The 17,746-nt window shown below is 36.4% G+C and overlaps 1 protein-coding gene across 6 annotated transcripts in view; it reads left to right on the plus strand.

The window, feature by feature from the left end:
- The window catches only part of spire1b (spire-type actin nucleation factor 1b), a 32,552-nt gene extending 14,828 nt beyond the window's left edge, over window positions 1-17,724 (plus strand). For 5 of the 6 annotated variants that reach the window (XM_048152133.1, XM_048152136.1, XM_048152135.1 and 2 more), the window contains exons 6-18: window positions 984-1,058; window positions 1,490-1,654; window positions 2,977-3,063; window positions 4,265-4,394; window positions 4,882-4,923; window positions 8,124-8,272; window positions 9,165-9,258; window positions 10,476-10,618; window positions 11,098-11,235; window positions 12,674-12,744; window positions 12,875-12,902; window positions 13,130-13,278; window positions 13,382-17,724. In XM_048152133.1, coding sequence (XP_048008090.1) covers window positions 984-1,058; window positions 1,490-1,654; window positions 2,977-3,063; window positions 4,265-4,394; window positions 4,882-4,923; window positions 8,124-8,272; window positions 9,165-9,258; window positions 10,476-10,618; window positions 11,098-11,235; window positions 12,674-12,744; window positions 12,875-12,902; window positions 13,130-13,278; window positions 13,382-13,640 — 1,530 coding nt within the window. In that variant the 3' untranslated portion in view covers window positions 13,641-17,724. The remainder of the gene's footprint in view (window positions 1-983; window positions 1,059-1,489; window positions 1,655-2,976; window positions 3,064-4,264; window positions 4,395-4,881; window positions 4,924-8,123; window positions 8,273-9,164; window positions 9,259-10,475; window positions 10,619-11,097; window positions 11,236-12,673; window positions 12,745-12,874; window positions 12,903-13,129; window positions 13,279-13,381) is intronic. The other variant, XM_048152137.1, reaches the window with a different exon arrangement.
- Window positions 17,725-17,746: the final 22 nt, after the last annotated feature.

Consider the following 17,746-nt stretch of genomic DNA (forward strand, 5'->3'; position numbering starts at 1 on the left):
TGGCTTATATAAAACTGTCTTAGGGAAACATAAAACCCAGACCTGGAAGAGATGGAAATGTATTTTATTTTGTCTCAGTTGATCTCATTTCACATGAGAAGAGGGTGCTTAAAGGCACAGCAGCAAAAAACAGCCCAAGAGAGGATGGGCAGTTGTCATGAAAAACGAAATTACAGCTTTTCTTTGTGCACGAAACCTTCATTAATATTATATATGGACTTCAGACTCTTGATATGACTTCTTTAAATCCTGCCTTCAAGTCCTAATGGTGTCTGCTTTGTTTATGTGCCTCAGGCTAATAATGTCAGCTCTGAATCATCATTCACTTTATTCCACTCACAGGAAAATCTGTGTCTGCTGTGGCTCTACAGCACCTTTTTGTGGGGTTTTGAGTGTAAGATGAGACGAGCCGATCCGCCTTCACAAACCGTCTCCCTCTGTGCTCGTTCCCATGAGGGTTTACTGTTACTGCACTGTAAAGCCTTTTATTTCCAAACTAAAGCTGGGATGCGGTCATTGTGACGCCACCATTTGGGCTCAGCCGCAGAGGGAAATGACTTAAAATAAAATGATGCATAATACAGACAAAACTAAACATGCATGGCAAGCGAATATGAGCAAGTTCTGTTGTCCTGTTCTGTTTTAAAGGGAAATCAGTGGAAAAATCACAGTTATTATAGCAAAGATATGTATTTTACTCACCTATAAATTCATAACTTCCAGAAAACAAATGTGCATATGCAAAAGTAAATAATGTCACAATGCAAAAAAATCTCTAAACGGACTTCATTTTCCTTTTGCAAAATGCAATTTCCTATTTCATTCTTTTGAATTTGGGGTGAAATATGTTTCGTGAGATTCAACATATTGTTAGGTGTAATATCGGACAGTTGCAGTGACATACTGCCGCATCTGTAGATTCTAGAAGATTCTGCTTAACTCAGCTGCTGTCTAAAGTATTGTGTCTCCCTCTGATTGGACAGAACCTGCGTAAGATGGAGGGAGACACCGTTGACGAACCTGGCAGGGAGCTAAACGAGCTGCAGAATGCTGATTGGGTAAGTGACCTGCCCTTCAAAGAATGGAGACATTTGATTGGCTCTATTTATTCCTCATTTAATTTAGTTTAAGGCAAGACACCACAGGTGAATAGGGTGAACCAAAATGTAACTATTAAATGTCAACATACTTCCCCAGTTGATTAATTACATTAAGAATTACAACTGTATTGCAAGTTTTCTAAAAAGACATGTTTATACTTATGCATTCGCATACATTTCCAGAAAATAAATCTGAACATTGGATACATTTCTGACTTACTGCCTTTAAATATATATAGTTATTGAAATCTAGATAAATGCAATAAAATATACTTAAATGTGTATTTTGGATGTTTTCTTTCCACTAGTAATATATTATGCTTAAAATACCCTGGAATATAAAAATATTTAATATGTCTAATGTATTGATGTATGTCTGTTGTGGTCAGACGTGGCTCTGGGTGCAGTTGATGCGAGATCTGAGGAACGGTGTGAAGTTGCAGAAGGTGCAGGAAAGGCAGTATAACCCGCTGCCAATCGAGTTCCAGCTCACGCCGTACGAGATGCTCATGGACGACATCCGCTCCAAACGCTACAAGCTACGCAAGGTCATGGTGAGTTCAGAACACATAACACTACGAGACGTTTGGCTGGATTTTATGGCTCTATTTAGAACCATATGAAGAGTTCATTTTTAAGTACTATACATATATGGCACAGAAGTACTAGGATCAGACAGCACATGCACAGCACACCTATCTGATGCATATTTCATTTTCATTACATTTAAATTTCTTTTATCCAAAGAAATTTACATTGCATTCATGGCGTGCATTTTATTAATTTCATGCATTCCCTGAAAATCAAACGGCTTGCCCTACTTTTTTCGTTAAACGGATGCAACAAAATTATTGCACAAAAATAGGTTTGTGGCACCAAATTAGTTTGAGACACATAAACTGCTTAATTATAAAAGATACGAAAAACATTTTTGGAAGTTGCATTCAAAACAAATGTTAATTTCTTGTTGTAAATAAAACATCTATTGCTTGTTGATGAACATAGACTATATCTAAAGTACATTAATACTAGGAGCAGTGTTGGGGAAAGTTACTTTTAAAAGTAATGCGTTACAATATTGTGTTACTCCCTAAAAAGAAACTAATTGCATTATTTTATAACAAGTAATGTGTTACGTTACTTTTGCATTACTTTTTCTCACCTGGGCTGGGCTTATTTGTTTGTTTTTAATAACAACATAAATGATTGTAGCAAGGTTTAAACGATAAAGGAAGAAGGAGGCGGGAACTGGTAAACGTTCAACATAATACTTTAATTATAAAATAAACAAACAACAAAACGAAAGTAAAGCGGCATCCCCTCATGGACAACTGCTGCTTAAACTAAAACAAAACACCAACATAAATAGTCCAGGTCTGGTCCTCACTCGTCTTTCACAATCGTCACTCTTTCTTTTATCCCTCCGGAGCTCCTCCGTGAGACTCGAGGCTGGTGTGGCACACAGGTGACGCTCATTAGTAATCGTGCCATCAACCTGGCTCCGTTCCCACGGCTCTCGACCCCGCCCTGCTTGCCGCAGTTGTATTTTTGGCAAATGTAAAGGCCCTTTCACACCAAAAGTGAAATGAATAAGCCTCAGGCTGAAGGAAATGCAAATTCATCCCTGTACAGTAGAGGGCGCAGCTCAAACTAACCTTTTAGCTGTGCTGCCATTCTGGATTAAAGAAGAATAGGATACAGGAGAAGAAAGTTCAGCACTCTTACATCAGCGATTAAAAACAACGAAATGAAATGCAGATGTAATGTTTAGTCATTTTTAAGAGGCACTGGCTGCATTTATTGAATTTTAATAATGCAGGAAAGAGTCTCTATGCCTGTGTGTGTTCAGATCTCTGTCTCTCTCTTTCTTCCTCAGGTGAATGGAGATATTCCACCCAAGTTAAAGAAGAGCGCACATGAGGTCATTCTTGACTTTATCAGGTCCAGACCCCCCCTCAACCCTGTGAGTACTCCTTATTCACTTCTTACAAAGTTAGGAGGGAATTCACTTACAGTGAATGGCATGCACTGATGGCAGCATTCATTTGCATGTGCTGTCCGTCTGCAATGTTTTCAGTTATTCAAGTAAAAAAAAAAAAAAAAAAAAAAAGGCTACATCATATTCCTTTAACCATCACTATATTTAAATACTCAAGACCAATATCGTTTTAAGAGAAGATTATGTTGTAGAACAGCTATTATATTGCCTGTTTGCATAATATTAAGGCTGTTTTCAAATCTATAAAATAAAACGGATACTTTTTGCAATGCTTTCAAATTTTATTGTAAGTTATTCCCCTTGATATTGCAATTATGATTATTAATGTTGATTAATAGAATACATTTTATGTCTGGGGAAAAGGCATGTGAGATTCTTGTAGGCTACATAGACAACACAAGTTGAGAAGCATTTAAGAATTAGTTAATTGCGTTTTACGCTCTACAAAATCAAGATTTCACATTGGTTATCTTAGCAGCATGAAAAAATAAAATGGTTATTCAAATTATATATAGAAAGCAGGCAAAGAACGTTCCCCATCACAGAAATGGTTCATGAATTACGTTTGGTGTGATTTCTGCATGCTCACAAAAACTCCCGTTATAATCAATGAAGTTGTCTACACTGCAATAAATCTTTTACATACATCATATTTGCACTTTGTTTATGAGAGGATTCACAAGAGTGCAGATTTCAGTTAGTGAGTGTGTGCACTGAAACAAACTCCAGCGTTTGTAGCAGATTTCTTTGTCAGCGGTGACTAATCTAAATGCCTCTGATTGGCCTTTGCATTCATGATAAATATGTCTGTGATTGGTTATAATGCTGCAAAAAACAAAGCATAAAAAGAAATCTTTGATGCAATGTGTGCAGGGGCAATTTTTGCCCCTGTATCTTGAATTGGAGGGGGGGGGGGGGGGTATTTTTGTTAATTTTGGTGGCATTTTTGCCCTAAGCCCCTGTTAATTTCCACCCTGATCTGCAACAGAGAATTTTAATGCCTTTGTTTTAGTGCATGATTCAATCAAGGAATTGTATAAATTGGATAACAACACTAACTTGAAACTGAAGTGATTCATAATTTATGACATGGCAAATGAGATTTACTGATGCAAATTTTCTCTTTGCTCCCAAAATACTCCATGATATCTTTGTGTGATTTCAGGTGGCAGCGCGAAAGCTCAAGCCGCAGGCCGAACGTCCTCCCAGTCTGCATGAGCGTATTCTGGAGGAGATCAAATCAGAGAGGAAACTGAGGCCCGTGTCGCCCGACCAGATCCGTAGAAGTAGATTTGGTGAGTCTTTAAACTCACACACACAAAAGCATGCAGTACTATAAATGCTATTACTGCTTTAGAAGGACATAAAGGGCAGGTCATTTAAAAGAGCTGTCATTGGAGCTGAATATGCATCATGGATCATGTATGAAGGTCACTGCACATGCTTGCAGCTCGATGTTGTAATCAGACTTGGTGATGTTCAATTAAGATGATGAACTATCACAGAAACAAACCCGTCTTGACATTTGCTCTGATTGCAACGTAACAGTCACACAAGTGCCAGCTTCTATGTGTGGCGTGTATCTGCTTCATACATGGCTGATGATTATCTGTCTCATATTATTTAGTCCATCCATGTACATTGAAAATGGATGAAATGTCTTAATCGCAAGTCTAATCTTGCTGTAACCACTATCCACAATAAGTATTACTGAATTAGCTATCTTCTGCTATTGTGAATCTAAATACTTGTGTGTTTAACACCCTGCCTGTTTTCTTGCAGCCATTCGGCCTCTTAGCATGTCTCAGAGTTTTGATTCATCAGGTAAAGCTGTGATGTGATCCATTAGTGCCGTCTGTGGTGATTAGAACTTAGTCTCCTGTCATTTCATATATTAAACTGGGAGCCGTTCATTTGAGGGTCCTGCTTTAAATTTGTTTTTAATACTCAGTTGTTGTTGTTTTTTTATGCCATCAAGTATGCAAGCTTGTTTCTGCCACTAAATAAAAAAATAAAAAAAGGTAATTGTGATATCATGTAATTCTGACTTTATATCATGTAATTCTGACTTTATATCACGCAATTCTGACTTTATAATTCGCAATTCTGACTTTATATTGTGTAATTCTGACTTGATATCGTGCAATTCTGACTTTATATCAACCAATTCTGACTATATATCATGTAATTCTGACTTTATATCAACCAATTCTGACTTTATATCATGTAATTCTGACTTTATATCAACCAATTCTGACTATATCAACCAATTCTGACTTTATATCATGTAATTCTGACTTTATATCAACCAATTCTGACTTTATATCATGTAATTCTGACTTTATATCATGTAATTCTGACTTTATATCAACCAATTCTGACTATATCAACCAATTCTGACTTTATATCATGTAATTCTGACTTTATATCATGCAATTCTGACTTTATAATTCGCAATTCTGACTTTATATCAACCAATTCTGACTATATATAATGTAATTCTGACTTTATATCAACCAATTCTGACTATATCAACCAATTCTGACTTTATATCATGTAATTCTGACTTTATATCATGCAATTCTGACTTTATAATTCGCAATTCTGACTTTATATCAACCAATTCTGACTTTATATCTTGCAATTCTGACTTTATATTGTGTAATTCTGACTTGATATCGTGCAATTCTGACTTTATATCAACCAATTCTGACTTTATATCATGTAATTCTGACTTTATATCAACCAATTCTGACTATATCAACCAATTCTGACTTTATATCATGTAATTCTGACTTTATATCATGCAATTCTGACTTTATAATTCACAATTCTGACTTTATATCAACCAATTCTGACTATATATAATGTAATTCTGACTTTATATCAACCAATTCTGACTATATATCATGTAATTCTGACTTTATATCAACCAATTCTGACTATATCAACCAATTCTGACTTTATATCATGTAATTCTGACTTTATATCATGCAATTCTGACTTTATAATTCGCAATTCTGACTTTATATCAACCAATTCTGACTTTATATCTTGCAATTCTGACTTTATATTGTCTAATTCTGACTTGATATCGTGCAATTCTGACTTTATATCAACCAATTCTGACTTTATAGTTCTCAATTCTGACTTTATATCATGTAATTCTGACTTTATATCATGCAATTCTGACTTTATATCTCACAATTCTGACTTTATATCATGTAATTCTGACTTTATATCACGCAATTCTGACTTTATAATTCGCAAGTGTGAGTTCAAATGTCGCAATTCTGAGAAAAAAAGTCTAAATTGTGAGATAAAAAGTCCCAATTACTTTTTTTATTATTTATTTTGTGGCAGAAACAAGCATCCTAAGGATTCAATAATGAAGATCATGGATATTTTTTATTAACTCATTTAGTTAATTAATTATCTAATACAATTATTTTGACCCTCAACTGAAATGTGACCTATTTAAAATTCATTTTGATTTCATCTTATTAACACTGTTAATAATTTTTTTATTATTATTATTAATACAATATATTGATGATTATCTGTTCGTCACACACCAACACTTCCGGGTCCAAACGCTCTATCAGATGCCAAAAGCAAACAACAACCTTTATCTGCATACTGAAATCCAAGATGGCCAGACAGCGATTCATCTTTTATGAATTGTTAAATATTGTTGTCTGAGATGAGACTGTACGTTTTTAAAAGCTTAGCTTAAATGTGTTTTATGAATAAATAGTGCTCATAAACAATGTTGAGATAGTATTCTCAAGTGAAACGAGTAGAGGCTTGGACTCGGAAACAGTATTCCTTACGTCAAGAGTTAACACGCAGACTGAAACATGCCCGATGGGAAGTAGATCAATTACGCAACTCAATAATTATAGGGTTATTGATTCATATGAAGGTGAAGTAGATTAACACATGTGAAGATGTGATTTACTCATGTGACGTGTTAACTGATCAGTGCAGGGTTGACATTAGTAGTCAAATATGTGAAAAATAATGTGTTTTTTGAACATTCAACCATTAAAACCTATTCTAGTAGAGCCCAAAAACAATCAAGACTTTGAAAAAGGGCATAATAGGTCCCCTTTAAGACAGATGGTGCTCTATTTCTTTGTAACTAATCAAAATGAGTGACATTGGCCATGTGACCTTTGTATAGACTTTTTGTACAGGCTCTTTGGATCATGTCAAATCATATCGGAGAACATGATTTCATGTCATTCATGACATGATTTGTTCATGTCATTACAGTGCTGCTGTCATTAAAGCACAATAAATGTACCAAATGTTTAGAAACATTTTCACTAGCGGTCTCAGAGGTTTGGATCCAACTGTATGTGATATAGTCTGTTTGATATTTTGTCTTTACCTCACACGTTCATTCACGGCTCTCATCTGTGGTGTCGTGTTCACGTGCTTGTGTTTGCTCTGTGTCTGATGCCTGTGACTCACACCTAATGCAGAGAAACACTTTCAACATCATGTACAAGAACAAATGACCAACATTAGCAGATTGTGCCGATTACACAGTTTCTGTTGACTCTGCTAGTGTTGTTTTAGGAGCTGCTCAAAACTTCTGCACTGTAAAAAAATATTTTTTCGAAGTAAATGTTTTACAAGTAAATACTATTTCAGTCTTTCTACTTAAAATTTTCATGTCTAATTCAGTGTTATTTGCCGTTTCTTTGTAATTATTTGTGAAATTTACCAGCAATTTCTGAGTGAAAAGTTTCTTAAAGTAAACCCTATACCATTTTTTGGAAAACGATGCAAAAAAAAATGCAAAAATACAGACATAAAAATCTAACAAAGTAAGCTTTCTTGTAATGTCGGACTGATTTGTAACACTGTAAAAAGTGTAGTTTACCTTACAAAAACAATTTACTTTGGAAATCAAAAGTGAAAGTGAATTTCTGTCAAAATAGGCTATTTTTTAAGCTCTCTGTCTATATGTGTGTTTTGCTCCTCATGTAACTGTGTTGTGCTGTTTTCTGTAGATGTGTCGTCCTCTGATGGGGCGCGGAAGGCCTCCAGCACGCTGTCATTGGCCAACGGAGTGTCGCTTCAGCAGAACGGTTCTGGCGGGTTTCAGAGGAAAAGGCTTAAAGCACCGACCCTGGCTGAACTGGACAGCTCCGATTCAGATGTGAGGATTTTTATGGACATCATTTTTGGTCATATAGACCAATTTGGTGTTTGCAAACAGCGATGACGTTTTTTATGGGCGGAGCCTACCTGGTTGCAGAAAATGACAGTTGAGCAGTAGCAGTCTATGGAAGCCACGAAATAAAAGAATAAAAAAAAGTTAATTTCGAGTTTATATCTCACAATTCTGACTTTTATTTCTCGCAAACCTGAGTTTATATCTCACATTTCTTACAAAGAAAAACAGAATTGTGAGATATAACGTACTCGTTATCCTGTCTTTTCTGAATTGCAATTTATCCCGCAATTCTGACTTTTTTCCCCTCAGAATTGTGAAATAAACTCACAATTGCGAGTTATAATGGCCGAACTGGGAGTCATAAACACACAAATGCAAGAAAAAAGTCAGAATTGTGAAATAAAAAATTTATAGACTATGTTTAAAAGTTATCTATGTAAAATGTTATAGGTTTAAATATTATTTCATGCTGTAACTGCTATGTATGTATGTCCTCTGAACTGCATATGTGAATATTATGTAGACTTACTGTTTACATCACATTCCTGCTTTAATAGTAGACTAATCCTTGCAGGTGTCATCAGTCCAGTCTGTAAAACATCTCATTTATCTTCAAAGGACGTTTTCAACGATGGTTTTCTGTAAAAATGAAGACTATATTTTTTTGTATTCCGATTCCAACATCCAGAGGCACAACAAAACGTTTTTCTCTTATTCTGTGGATTTTGCACATTTTCCTCCAATTGCTACCGCTATTTTTCTGCAACCACTATGCGCGCGCAGCTGCAAGTGACGTAATTGTGACGTCTGCTCCAAAGAGGTCTATAATCTATAAATAAACCACTTATTTTCAGTGATGTGTTATTTCACTCAGGATGAGACCGTAGGTCAAAGGTCGGCCAGCTGCTCCAGCATCTCTACATCCATGGTGGATGACACGTCACCAGAATCCGTCCTGGGCAAGAAAAGTGAGTCTTTCTTCTTTTTTTGCATTTTATTTTTAAAAATGAGGACAATTGACCCTTCGCAAAGACCCGCCCCCCTTAGTTACTGTTGCTTTGTCCGACAAGCCATGTCGCTGTCACGCCACACGCAGTGAAAAATACATCGTGGAGCAAAGAGGATACTGACAACACGTCGACAGACAAGACAGAGCAGGTTACTTATGATAGTAAACAAAGTCCCAGCTTTCAAACTGTGTAATTTTTTAAGAAATTTGAACAATAAAAACCGTTTTGTGGCTCTTTAATGTGTCGTGACAGATCGCTGTAGCACCTCAGCTTAAGCGACTCATGAACTGATCATCTCTTCCAACTAGTTAATTTATAGCATCAAATAAACATGAATGAACATGAGAAGGAATGTTGTTTCAAGCGTGGAAAGATGTCAGTACACACCATTTTTCAAGTTCAAGTCCACCGAGGTTAATCGGACAAAATGGCGGATTCAGTGTTATGATTGGTTAGATCGCTTGTCAATCAAACTCCTGGCAAAGGGTCAATTGGGTTACTTTTTTTACACAGCTCTCTGGAATACAGTAGTGGCCAAAGATGATGCTGGAGGGAATATTGTTTTTTAATTACCCTACAAGTTCGATTAAACCATCAAAATATGAGGAAAATATTTTATATTTTTTAAGTATTTATGATATGAGAGTAAACACTGAACTTAAGGTTAAGTTGATATACTTAAATTAATATAACTGAATAGAAAATAGAAATTAATAAAAATGACAAAAACGCATAACAAAATTTCTAAAACTTTAAAATTAAAATTAAAATTGAAAATGTAAAAATAGATCTTATTAATGTCCTTTTATTTTATTTTTTTATTTGCTAAATGAGAAGGATAATGTACACTCAACAGATCTCCACTTCATATCTGGGTCCAGTTTATCATTTTTAAAATTAGATTAAAGCATTTATTATATTGCAGCTCTTAATAAAGTTCCCTGGCCAACTAGCAAGTAACATTTTATACCCTTGTTTACTAAGCAAGTGTTCATTTATGAGTTGTTCACAGTGCAACCAGAGGTCATTTATGTCCCCTTTCTGATGTGATTTATTTCATCATTAGTTCATCTTAATGCAAATGCACAGCATCACAATCCGCTTACCTGACAGTTATTGTCAATTTTTTTTGGTAAAATTGATAAATAATGGGTCTTTATCGTCCTCTCTCACAGCTCCACCCATGTTCCTGCCCATCTCGTCCACGCCACAGCCGGAGCGCCGCCAGCCCGCCCAGCGCCGTCACTCTATCGAGAAGGAAACGCCCACTAGTGTGCGCCAGTTCCTGCCTCCCTCCAGGCACAGTTCAAAATCCTTAGTAAGCAAGAAAGTAACACTGACAAACTCCTCCTTCATCCTCTGTCACTTTTGCAGCCGTCCCTTCAGCCGATTTTCAGTCATAAGCGTTGGGTCATTAACAGAAACAAACAATGCAACACGTTTCAGTCTTATGCTACACTGTTGTCAAATGACCTAATCATCTGACATCTGGTTATCATTTTGAGGAAAAAACATGGTTATTTTGCCTTTTTTAAGTGAAACTTTTTGACAGCCTATGCAAATATTCAAATAAAAATAGAAATGTTTGTACTGTAGTATATTGCAGTATACATACTGGAATGAGTGGCATATATTAGCATACTGATCTGAATGTCTGAATGCTGCAGTGGCTTCAATATCCCAGAACTCCCCTGCACACCGTGTTTCTCTTTGGTATTGTGGCTCTGGAGAGGCCGATGGGCGGCAGTGCTGCTGTAGTTTTGTCTCTGGTAACGTCTGGCCGATGTCTTTGGACAGGAGGAGTTTTGTTTCCCGGTGGAGTGTCTGGCTCTGACGGTGGAGGAAGTGATGCACATTCGGCAGGTTTTGGTCAAAGCTGAACTGGAGAAGTTTCAGCAGTACAAAGACGTCTACAATGCCCTGAAGAAGGGGAAGGTGGGAACTGCTTTTATTAGTGCATTACTGCAACCATTGAGAGGAAGCATCATGTCAGCAAAACAGTCATTGCAATCAGGTAGACTGAAAAGGTTTAATGCTTAAAGTAAACAGGAGAAATTTAATTAAAATATAATCAAGGCATGTTTTCCACATTGTATTTAACTATTATAGAATTATTATATTTAATCATTTTCATTTATATCAGCATAACAAAACAGTCATGAACAGCAATATTTAAAATATATACAATACTGCTCAAAGGTTTGGGCTCAGTAAGAGCTTTTATTCAGCAAGGATGAATTAAAGGCACAGTATGTAATTTTCGCCACTAGAGGTCGTTTATTCAAAACAAAGGCGTAGCTTGATGATGCCTTGATTTCACGTTGTCTTCACGTCTACAGCTGGCGGAAAAGACTCCGACGGGACTCTGGCAGAATCATATTCATGGATGAGCTAATGTATTAAAGATTTATTAACATTACTGTAGTATGAAGCAGGGTGCGGCTGAAAGCTGTTGGAGCTATTTGGGATAATGTAAGTACACAAGTCAACAAAATATATAACACTGTTCTAGTGGTTTGTGGATATTTTAATCCAAATATCTTACATATTGTGCCTTTTAAGACATTTATAATGTTACAAAAGACTTCTATTTCAAATAAATGCTGTTCTTTTGAACTTTCTATTTATCAAAGAATTCTGAAGAAAATGTACCAGTTTCCCCAAATCTGAAGCAGCACAACTGTTTTCAACATTGATAATAAACATAAATGTTTCTTGAGCAGCAAATCAGCATGTTAGAATGATTTCTGAAGGATCATGTGACACTGAAGACTGCAGTAATGATTATTGATATTGATATTGATCACAGGAATAAATTATACTTTACAATACATTAAAATAGAAATCAGTTACTTTAAATTGAAATAATATTTCACAGTATTACTGTTTTTTCTGTATTTTGGTCAAATTAAATGCAGCCTTTGTGAGCAGAAGAGACTTCTTTCAAAAACAAAAAAAAATCTTATTGACCACAAACTTTTGAATAGTAGTGTGTATATTCAATATATCCCACTAAAACATTTTGATACATGATAAATGCCACATAAAGACTTCTTTTATCATTTGGAGAGTTGAAATTAACAAATCGCTGAATCACTGTTTTGAATCGATTCACTGAAAGAGACATTTCAAACTGATTCAGAGAAATTAATCAAACTTACCAACTTGAACTGTTTTTACTTCTGAAGTATAAATCAAACACTGTTAAAATATGAACACTGAACAGTCTCATACAAGTCATGAGACGAGGAGGAATCATGAAGCTAATGGCACAAACTTAACAGACAAATACATATGCTTTAAAATCATTGCAAATGTATTGTGAATACTGAGTATGACTCTCAGGAACTCATTGATATTTCTCTTTTCACAGCTGTGCTTCTGCTGCCGAACGAAACGATTTTCCTTCTTTACCTGGTCCTACACCTGTCAGTTTTGTAAAAGGTAATAAATAACTTGCCATCCAACTTTTTAGTCAGTGCTCATTTAAGGATTTTTAGATGTTTCAATAGAAACTAAGACAGAAAAACACATTTTTAGTGGTGCTGTATCATCTTGTTCTTGATCTTTGCAGGCCTGTGTGTTCACAATGCTGTAAAAAAGTAAGTCATGATTTGTACGTACTGTTCATGTTCACATAACTTCATTAAATGTTGGTGTAATTCTCATTTTACGTTTTTTTTTTTTGGCGAGCTCTACGTGACTTCATTTCCAGGGTCACAATGGTCCTGTAAATCTCATCACTGTACTTTGGAACGTTCTGTTCTCTGTCCCTTAGGAAATCAAAAGCTCATTTTGCGCTCATAACAGTCCTTTTCTGTTGCTTTAGATGCGGCTGCCATCAAAGCCCTACGCCAGTCTACCCATTTACTCTCTGGGTCCGTCCACGTCCACACTGAAACGGGACAAGGCGGCTCACAAGCCAGAGAAGCCCAGCACGAGCCACCATCGACCCAGCCTTCAGCGCACAATGTCCAAGTACAAAAACCCAGCCTAGTGTGGAAGCTTGACAGAATCAAATATAATTGCAACTTATTATCTCACAATTCTGACAATACCGTCTCTTTTCCATCTCTCTAAGATTATCTAAGCACACTCGGCAGTCGTCCTCATCTCAGGAGGAAATTGAGCTCCCGAAAGAGCTGATGGAAGACTGGAACGCCATGGAGGTTTGTGTCGACTGCAAGAAGTTCATCTCCGACATTATCGCCTCCAGCAAGCACAGCCTCTCTCTAGCCAACAAGCGTGCGCGCTTGAAACGCAAGACTCAGTCCTTCATCATGGCATCTGAGAAGGGCGCAGAATACCGGCCGTCGGAGAGAACCATCAAGGAGGTTTAGACGCGGATCACACCGTATGTCATCCTGTTGTAGTTGTATAGATTAGAACTGGTCGAGCGAGAGATCGGTCGGTCAGCCGTGTTGTACAGAGCCAATAAACTCGTATGGATGTGTAGCAGTTCTTCCACACGTGGGCCATTTTCTATTCTATGCTGTAATTAATGAACTTTATGACTCATTAGGCCTTCTCAGTTTGAAATAGTTAACCTTGAGTCACAATCCTGGGATATCTTATTTCACGTTTCAAGTTGAGCTCATATTTGTATGGTGAATTTTGTGGGCGAAATCCAGACATTTCAATAGGAATTAACGCAATTGTATGAAAGTCCATTGCCACTAAAAAGGTCATAATTATCAGATTGAAAAGTCAAAATTATGACATAAGATAAAAACTTAACTTTATGATGTAAAAAATATGACATAAAAAGTACAAATTGTGACATACTAAATTGAAATTCACATTCAAAGTCATTATGACATACTAAATCGAAATAATGACATTCAAAGTCATAATTATGACATACTATGACAAAGAAAGGTCAAAATAATGGCATAAAAAAATACAACATAGAAAGCAATGGCTGTTTCACTACTAATTTCAAAGTTCTGTGTGACTGCCACAAGGGGGCGAAATGCAACAACCGTATGCGATTGTCAGAGATAGTGGAAAGGCGGCTTATCACCGCATTTTTCCTACTTCAAGATTTTGGACAAAGCCACTTTGGGCAAGCCTCCAAGCGTAACGCAAAACGTAACTCTGCGGTACACAGGGAAGGAGACCAGAGGCCGTTTTTTAATGGATGTCAATGGAGGAGAGGCTTCACTGCGTTGAAGAAACTGCTTTTGTGGGAAAACGGCTTATTATTGAATGATTCAACAGCTAATCTTCAACATGTTTGCACTTTTTGGATTGTTCTATTTTTAGATTTACACCACTGTTTTGAAAGAGAAGTCGCAGACAGTATTGGGACAGGTTGGGTTCAATTCAATGACACCAAGGCTGTAATGTATGTGATTGGTTATCAAGGCACATGTGATCCAAGTTGGCCGTTATGCTTTTTCCGATGGTAGACCATGGACCCTGGTATCTCCTAATAATAAGACCAGGGCCGTCCCTAGCATGAGGCAGGGACTAATGCGAGTTAGAGGAAGCGGTGCCCCCTCGGTCGGTCTGTTTGCAATCGCCTTCTGGGGCCCCCTAAAGGGTGGGGCCCGGTGTAGTCGCACCATGCCCCTGAATAAGACCATCTTTGATTTGCCACTGCATTGCAGGGCTAACACCGAAAAAGCAGTGCTAAAGAGCAAGGTTTCATAACCCTGGGTGTTAAACGTTCCCTTACCCTGGGTTAAAAGCAGGGTTTAGAATGGCCATAACATGGGAATAAAGGTCCAGTGTGTAATATTTAGAAGGATCTATTGACAGAAATGCAATATAATATACATAACAATCTTATCAGTGGTGTATAAAGACCTTACATAATGAACTGTTATGTTTTATTACTTTAGAATGAGCCATTGCTATCTGCGGGTCCCCTTACATTGAAGTCGCCATTTTGCGCCGCCATGTTTCTACAGTAGCCCTAAATGGACAAACTGCTTATTGCTCTCTGCTGTCTCAGATGATGACATCTTTGTCCTGTGTCGGCCACCAAAGCTTCTCTGTGCTTCGAAAGGGAGGGGTGAGCGGTGGACTGAGCCGCAATTCGCAACCTCACTGCTAGATGCCGCTAAAAATTTACACACTGCACCTTTAAGTATGGAAGCCCATTTCCATCACATAAAAAATGCTTTGGTAAATCGTAATTATGGCATAAAAAAGTCACAATATGACATACTACTAAGGCGTAATTATGACATAAAAAGTCAAAATTATGACAAAAGGTCAAAATTATGACTTGGTATGTCATAATTTCGACTTTTTATCTCATAATTATGACTATGTTTTAATTAAGATCTACCAATGCATGATTTCCAGATATTTTCCTAGTTAAAAATTGGAAATGAATGCCCTCTCAAGTCGTGTACCCAAGTTTCCGAGATGGGCGTGCCATAAACTTTAAACATGGCGGGGGAAGAACGATTGCGGATGTGACTACTATTTTTTATTAGTTGTTTCCACAACAACTACATCACTTTGTTTTGTCATTAAAGTAGTGGATATTTGCAAATGTAAATAATCATTTGAAGCTTATCGTATGTTTTATACACAGTGAAAATAGCCTGTATTTGACCGAAATTCCAGAATCGTCAGCATGCTGACTATCTAGATAGCCCGGTTAATGTTATAGTTGTCACTGAATGGGACACTAAATATCATTTTGGCGTTAATAAGATTTTTGCTATAAATAGGCAAGAATAAACCTAGTATCCTCCATGATTGCTCTTTCCGGCAACAAAGTGCTTGAATGCGATATTCATAAGCCGTTATACGTCCGTAATGTGACGTTAGGGCTGGACTGTACATTGAATATTCACTACTTTCACTATCTCTCAAAGTCTCATGACTTGCAACCAGGGTATTCAACAAGAAAAATGCAGGACTGGGACAATAAAATTGGGCATTGCATATTATTCTATATAAGACCAGGAGCATGCATTAAGAAAGTAAAAAGAGTCCGTTATGAGTTCATGCTGACTTTAAATGTATAAAGGTTTACAATTTATTATGTGTGTCTCATTTATGGACATTTAAACCAATAAGCACAACTACGTCACTCAACACAGAAGCTGAAAATCAATTGGGATTCTATTAGAAACACCATGAGATATTGTTTTTTATTCGTGACTTTTGTATATGTTGGCGGTGTGTATATAGTTGTACAGCTCATGATACTCATATCTCTGTGATTTGACTGTAAATTATGCGTATGTTGATTAACTTTGAGTAATTCGAGATCACCGTACCCCTGCAAGCCGTATGCGCCGTTTTATTTATTGTTCGGGTTTATAAACATTAAGAGTTGCATTTATTTTTAGTACATAATTCATGCTTTATATGTCAGGTAATATTCTGGGATGTACAACGTTTAATCATGTCAGTCAGAGATTTTTTGATTATTTTGTGGTGATTATGATGATGGTACCAAAATCTCATTCAGGAACTGTAATTATTTCAATAGATCTTCCCAAGCGTTTGGACAATGAAGTATTGTGTCGTTTCATATGATCTGGGTCAAAGGTCAATGCAATCTCGACTCATTCCCCATTTAAATCTGATCTGTCAATCAAACGTTTTAGGGTCAAACATTAATTTACAGTCAGTTTCTTTTTGAGAACTATTTGCCAAGGCATCATCTGTAAAAGAGCTATTTTATCTCGTTTTTTTATTATCTGGGGATTGTATTTTTATGTTTCGACCAGCTGATACTTTGGATCTCACTTTTTTGATAGTTTATATCTCGCATTGTTGTGGTAAAATACAAGATTGCAGAGTTTCAGAATGTTTTATAATATTCATTTGATGTTTTCAGTACTTATAATTTTGCTAGTTGTTTCTGTCCTCTGTTTTTATTCATCTGATAATGTAACAATCAGTGTTTAATTTTATAGAAAAATCTAATTTGTAGCTGGTAAATCACTGAAGCAAGATCTTGTTGCCTTTTTCCTTCATTAATCCAGTATGAAATGAAGAGAGACTGATATCAATGTGCATGAGTGCTGAGGATGTTCGTTTTATTCATTAGCTGTGAGGAAATCTCTGTTTTATTCATTTGCTCTGAAGTGTCTCTTGATTCCCTCTTTAAAGCAATTAATTTGCCTTATAAACACTGCCTTTTTAAGCATTGCAATATCAAGTCAATTTAATATACAGTCCCAAATCATGTGTCTGTTTGCAGTAAAACTGCTCATGCATTGTAACATCTGCACAGATGCTGTAGATTTTTAAACTGCTGACACATGTTGGAGTATCATAAGACTCATCACTGAGGTAATACAAACTAAAACAACATGTAAATAAATGTGTAAAAAAGCAGATGCAATTTGCGTGCATGAGAAACAGTCCACATGGTACTTTGATCTATGACTGTCATTTTTTCATTTTTCTCAGCCAGTGATGATCAACGGAATAAAAAAAATAATAATATTGTGGTGTGAATTTTACTCAT

The sequence above is a fragment of the Megalobrama amblycephala genome, linkage group LG13, assembly GCF_018812025.1.
Source record: "Megalobrama amblycephala isolate DHTTF-2021 linkage group LG13, ASM1881202v1, whole genome shotgun sequence".
In the NCBI taxonomy this organism is placed as follows: Eukaryota; Metazoa; Chordata; class Actinopteri; order Cypriniformes; family Xenocyprididae; genus Megalobrama; species Megalobrama amblycephala.